General features: G+C 37.4%; 1 protein-coding gene across 1 annotated transcript in view; it reads right to left on the bottom strand.

The window, feature by feature from the left end:
• LOC110458635 overlaps positions 1 to 6,000 on the bottom strand; it is a 40,572-nt gene that overhangs the window by 11,123 nt on the left and 23,449 nt on the right. The window contains exon 7 of the mRNA XM_021510422.1: positions 294 to 323. Coding sequence (XP_021366097.1) covers positions 294 to 323 — 30 coding nt within the window. The remainder of the gene's footprint in view (positions 1 to 293; positions 324 to 6,000) is intronic.

Below are 6,000 nucleotides of genomic sequence, written 5' to 3'. Positions count from 1 at the left end.
ACTATTACACTAATACACCACCAACTACTGTACTACATCAACTATGACACTACTACACCAACAACCTACTACATGTACTGCATAAAATATTACAATACTACATCAACAACATGAATTGTTAATGTAAAATACAGGTTCAATTATTTCACACACTCTTAAATATCTAAACATTGACATTTGAAACATTTCCTCAGTTCCTGTCCGTCAACAGGTTTCGTTCCTATTCAAGGTATGCTGTATCTATCTGCCATCAAGCAAACATCTTCATGTCCAACCCCACTCAGCAAACTCACCTATCAAAGCTGACAACTTGGGATCCCTGCCTGTAAAATACAAGGATCCATGTCATTAGATACTTTACAAAGGAACCATTCAAAAAAAGGACAGACAACAAAGAGATCCCTGTGGGATCTTGGTGCCAAACATCAGATGATCTTCGTTAGTTCTATCTATATGTAAGTTAAGTCTCTTCACTTCTGTTGTGGTAAATTTTGATTAATATCAAATTCAAAGTTATGTCACCGTTTACTTGGTAAATAGCTATATGCGACAAATCTGTACTGTCACAACCCAATATTGCTGCCAAATCAGTCTCATAATAAAACACATACAGCTATGTACAAGGGGAGCCACAAGAGGCCCAAGTGTCAAGTGCCCATGTGTTACAAAACACGCACAGAAGAATAGGACAACCTCAAATCTGACTGATTGGGTTAGTCTAATATTTTGAGGGAAATCAGGTTTTGCAACTCACAAATATGGTTCAACCCTACAAATAGACCAACTTCATTCAAATCCGGCTGATCGGGTTAGTCCAATGTTCTACTAAGTTAGTTTTACAGTTCTTTTCATATGTTAATGTATTGGTCCTGTCAATCTATTCTGTGCTTACAATAGACTCTACTGCAATGTACAGTATTTCATTAATGTATTGAAAATACTTTAAATTCACACAGTCAAAATCGATATCAATATGTGTTGAATCAATACAATTTAAATGTCTCCATGAAAAAACGTCACTAGTGTTTATCTAGTGTATGTAATAACCAAGTCACAGAATCTATATTGCGAGATAGAACCCCTGGCATTGACCAGAGTGACCACGACACCGCATGGAAGCAATGAGTCAGTTTGTAAACCTCATCAGGGTCCTCCGCCACTATTTCTGTAAGGCAATCCTCAGCTAGTCCAACATTTGAAGCTCTCCATTCATAGGAAGTACACAACTGCAAGATGACAGAGGGTAGCTGTCCTATCCGTAAATTTTTTTGCTGCAATCAACCTAGTAGTTTAGAAAGAACTGTTCGGACAAGGACTTTTCAACAAAGGGCCATAACTCCATAAAAAAGGGTTAGAATGAAAACAAGAGGCCCAATGGGCCTGCATCGCTCACCTGGTATAAATCTCACACTTGTAACCTTAAAAGTGATCTAAAATAAAGCTACAGGCAAAACATCAGTATTTATGATTAAAATTCATTCAAAAGACCCTGTTATTTTTTTTTAAACATTTCATCCCTGTGATTGAAAGTCGAACAAATTTTACAGCCTTTCATCTCAGGATGCAACTTGCAAAGTATCAACATCCTGGGACCCATGGTTATTCAGAAGAGGTCGTTTAAAGATTTTAAACAAGTTTGACCCCTGTGACCTTGCATATGGGTGAAGGTCATTCATTTTAACAAACTTTGGAGCCCTTCATCTCAGCATGATAAATGATAAATATCAACATCCTGAGCCTTTTGGTTATTCAGAAGAAGTTGTTTAAATATATTGAACATATTTGCTTCTTGTGACTTTGAATATGATTCAAGTTCATACGTTTGAACAAACTTGGTAGCACTTCATCTCAGCATGCTACTGACTAAATATCATCACCCTGGGCATTTTGGTTATTCAGAGGAAGTTGTTTAAAGTTTTTAACATATTTTACCCCTGTGACCTTGAATATGGGTGAAGGTCATTCATTTGAACAAACTTTGTAGCCCTTCATCTCAGCATGAAATTGGCCAAATATCATCACCCTGGACATTTTGGTTTTTGAGAAGAAGTTGTTAAATGTTTTTAACATATTTGACCCCTCTGACCTTGAATATGGGTGAAGGTCATTCATTTGAACAAACTTTGTAGACCTTCATCTCAGCATGCTACTGGCCAAATATCATCACCCTGGGCATTTTGGTTTTTGAGGAGAAGTTGTTTAAAGTTTTTAAAATATTTGACCCATGTGACCTTGAATATCGGTGAAGGTCATTCATTTGAACAAACCTTTGTAGCCCTTCGTCTCAGCATGCTACTGGCCAAATATCATCACCCTGGGCATTTTGGTTATTCAGAAGAAGTTGTCTTAAGGCTTTATAAAACAATTGACCCCTGTGACCTTGAATATAATTGAAGGTCATCCATTTGAGCAAACTTGGTAGTCCTTCACCCAAGCATGTTACTGGCCAAACATCATTTCCCTGGGCAGTTTGGTTATCGAGGAGAAGTTGTTTAAAGTTTTTAACATATTTGACCCATGTGACCTTGAATATGGGTTAAGGTCATTCATTTTAACAAACTTTGTAGCACTTTGTCTCAGCATGCTACTGGCCAAATATCATCACCCTGGGCGTTTTGGTTAGTCAGAACAAGTTGTTTAAAGATTTTAATATATTTGACGCCTGTGACCTTGAAAATGGGTGAAGGTCTTTAATTTGAACAAACTTTGTAGACCTTCATCTCAGCATGCTACAGGCCAAATGTCATCACCCTGGGCCTTTTGGTTATTCAGAAGAAGTTGTTGAAAGATTTTAATATATTTGACGCCTGTGACCTTGAAAATGGTTGAATGTCCTTAATTTGAACAAACTTTGTAGCACTTCGTCTCAGCATGCTACTGGCCAAATATCATCACCCTGGGCGTTTTGGTTAGTCAGAACAAGTTGTTTAAAGATTTTAATATATTTGACCCCTGTGACCTAGAATATAGGTGAACTATGTCATTCATTTGAACAAGCCGTTGTAGGCCTTCGTCTCAGCATGCTACTGGCCAATTATCATCACCCATGGCATTTTGGTTATTCAGAAGCTTCATCTCAGCATGATAAATGATAAATATCAACATCCTGAGCCTTTTGGTTATTCAGAAGCTTCATCTCAGCATGATAAATGATAAATATCAACATCCTGAGCCTTTTGGTTATTCAGAAGCTTCATCTCAGCATGATAAATGATAAATATCAACATCCTGAGCCTTTTGGTTATTCAGAAGAAGTTGTCTTAAGGCTTTATAAAACAATTGACCCCTGTGACCTTTAATATCGGTGAACTAGGCCATTCATTTGAACAAACTTTGTAGCCCTTCATCTCAGCTAGCTACTGGCCAAATATCATAACCCTGGGCATTTTGGTTTTTGAGGAGAAGTTGTTAAATGTTTTTAACATATTTGACCCTTGTGACCTTGAAAATGGGTGAAGGTCTTTAATTTGAACAAACTTTGTAGCACTTCGTCTCAGCATGCTACTGGCCAAATTTCATCACCCTGGGCATTTTGGTTATTCAGAAGCTTCATCTCAGCATGATAAATGATAAATATCAACATCCTGAGCCTTTTGGTTATTCAGAAGAAGTTGCTTCAAGGTTTTTTAAGACAATTGACCCCTGTGACCTTGAAGATCGGTGAACTAGGTCATTCATTTGAACACTCTTTGTCGGCCATCATCACAGCATGCTACTGTCCAAATATCATCACCCTGGGCAGCTTGGTTTTTGAGAAGAAGTTACTTAAAGTTTTTAACATATTTGTCCCATGTGACCTTGAATATGGGTTAAGCTCATTCATTTTAACAAACCTTTGTATCCATTTGTCTCATCATGTTACTGGCCAAATATCATAACCCTGGGCATTTTGGTTATTGAGAAGTTGTTTAAAGTTTTGAACATATTTGACCCCTGTTACCTTGAATATGGGTGAAGGTCATTCATTTGAACACTCTTTGTCGGCCATCATCACAGCATGCTACTGTCCAAATATCATCACCCTGGGCCAAATATCATTGACCCCTGTGACCTTTAATATCGGTGAACTAGGCCATTCATTTGAACAAACTTGGTTGCCTTTCATCCAAGCATACTTCTGGCTATATATCACCATCCTGGAGCATGCTACTGGCCAAATGTCATCACCCTGGTCAGTTTGGTTTTTGAGAAGTTGTTTAAACTTTTTAAGATATTTTACCCATGTGACCTTGAACATGGGTTAAGGTCATTCATTTTAACAAACCTTTGTATCCATTTGTCTCATCATGTTACTGGCCAAATATCATCTCCCTGGGCCAAATATCATCACCATGGGCAGTTTGGTTTTTGAGAAGTTGTTTAAAGTTTTCAACATATTTGACCCCTGTTACCTTGAATATGGGTGAAGGTCATTCATTTGAAAAAACTTTGTAGCCCATCATCTCAGCATGCTACGGGCCAAATATCATCACCCATGGCATTTTGGTTTTTGAGGAGAAGTTGTTAAATGTTTTTAACATATTTGACCCATGTGCCCTTGAATATGGGTTAAGCTCATTCATTTTAACAAACCTTTGTATCCATTTGTCTCATCATGTTACTGGCCAAATATCATAACCCTGGGCATTTTGGTTATTGAGAAGTTGTTTAAAGTTTTTAACATATTCATTCATTTTAACAAACCTTTGTATCCATTTGTCTCATCATGTTACTGGCCAAATATCATAACCCTGGGCATTTTGGTTTTTGAGGAGAAGTTGTTAAATGTTTTTAACATATTTGACCCCTGTGACCTTGAAAATGGTTGAAGGTCCTTAATTTGAACAAACTTTGTAGCACTTTATCTCAGCATGCTACTGGCCAAATATCATCACCCTGGGCCAAATATCATCACCCTGGGCAGTTTGTTATTGACAAGAAGTTGGTTTAAAGTTTTCAACATATTTGACCCCTGTTACCTTGAATATGGGTTAAGGTCATTCATTTTAACAAACTTTGTAGCACTTCGTCTCAGCATGCTACTGGCCAAATATCATCACCCATGGCATTTTGGTTATTGACAAGAAGTTGTTTAAAATTTTCAACATATTTGACCCCTGTGACCTTGAATATCGGTGAACTAGGTCATTCATTTGAACAAACTTTGTAGCCCATCATCTCAGCATGCTACTGGCCAAATGTCATCACCCTGGGCATTTTGGTTATTCAGAAGAAGTTGTTTCAAGGTTTTTTAAGACAATTGACCCCTGTGACCTTGAATATAATTGAAGGTCATTCATTTGAACAAACTTGGTAGCCCTTTACCTAAGCATGCTACTGGCCAAATATCATCTACTTGGGCAGTTTGGTTATCGAAAAGAAGATTTTTAAAGTTTTTAACATATTTGACCCCTGTGACCTTGAAAATGGGTGAAGGTCCTTAATTTGAACAAACTTTGTACACCTTTATCTCAGCATACTACTGGCCAAATATCATCACCCTGGGCAATTTGGTTATTCAGAAGAAGTTGTTTAAAGATTTTAATATATTTGACCCCTGTGACCTTGAAAATGGGTGAAGGTCATTCATTTGAACAAACTTTGTAGCACTTCATCTCAGCATGCTACTGGCCAAATATCATCACCCTGGGCAGTTTGGTTTTTGAGAAGTTGTTTAAACTTTTTAAGATATTTTACCCATGTGACCTTGAATATAGGTGAAGGTCATTCATTTGAACAAACTTTGTAGCCCATCATCTCAGCATACTACTAGCCAAATATAATTTACCCTGGGCATTTTGGTTATTCAGAAGAAGTTGTTTTAAGGTTTTTTAAAACAATTGACCCCTGTGACCTTGAATATAATTGAAGGTCACCCATTAGAGCAAACTTTGTAGCCCTTCACCCAAGCATGTTACTGGCCAAATATCACCTCCCTGGGCAGTTTGGTTATCGACAAGAAGATTTTTAAAGTTTTTAACATATTTGACCCCTATGACCTTGAAAATGGGTGAATGTCAT

This window comes from Mizuhopecten yessoensis, unplaced genomic scaffold (assembly GCF_002113885.1).
Source record: "Mizuhopecten yessoensis strain PY_sf001 unplaced genomic scaffold, ASM211388v2 scaffold9683, whole genome shotgun sequence".
NCBI classification, from domain to species: Eukaryota; Metazoa; Mollusca; class Bivalvia; order Pectinida; family Pectinidae; genus Mizuhopecten; species Mizuhopecten yessoensis.
Note: the sequence above shows the minus strand (reverse complement) of the source record. Positions and strands in the feature narration are given on the sequence as shown.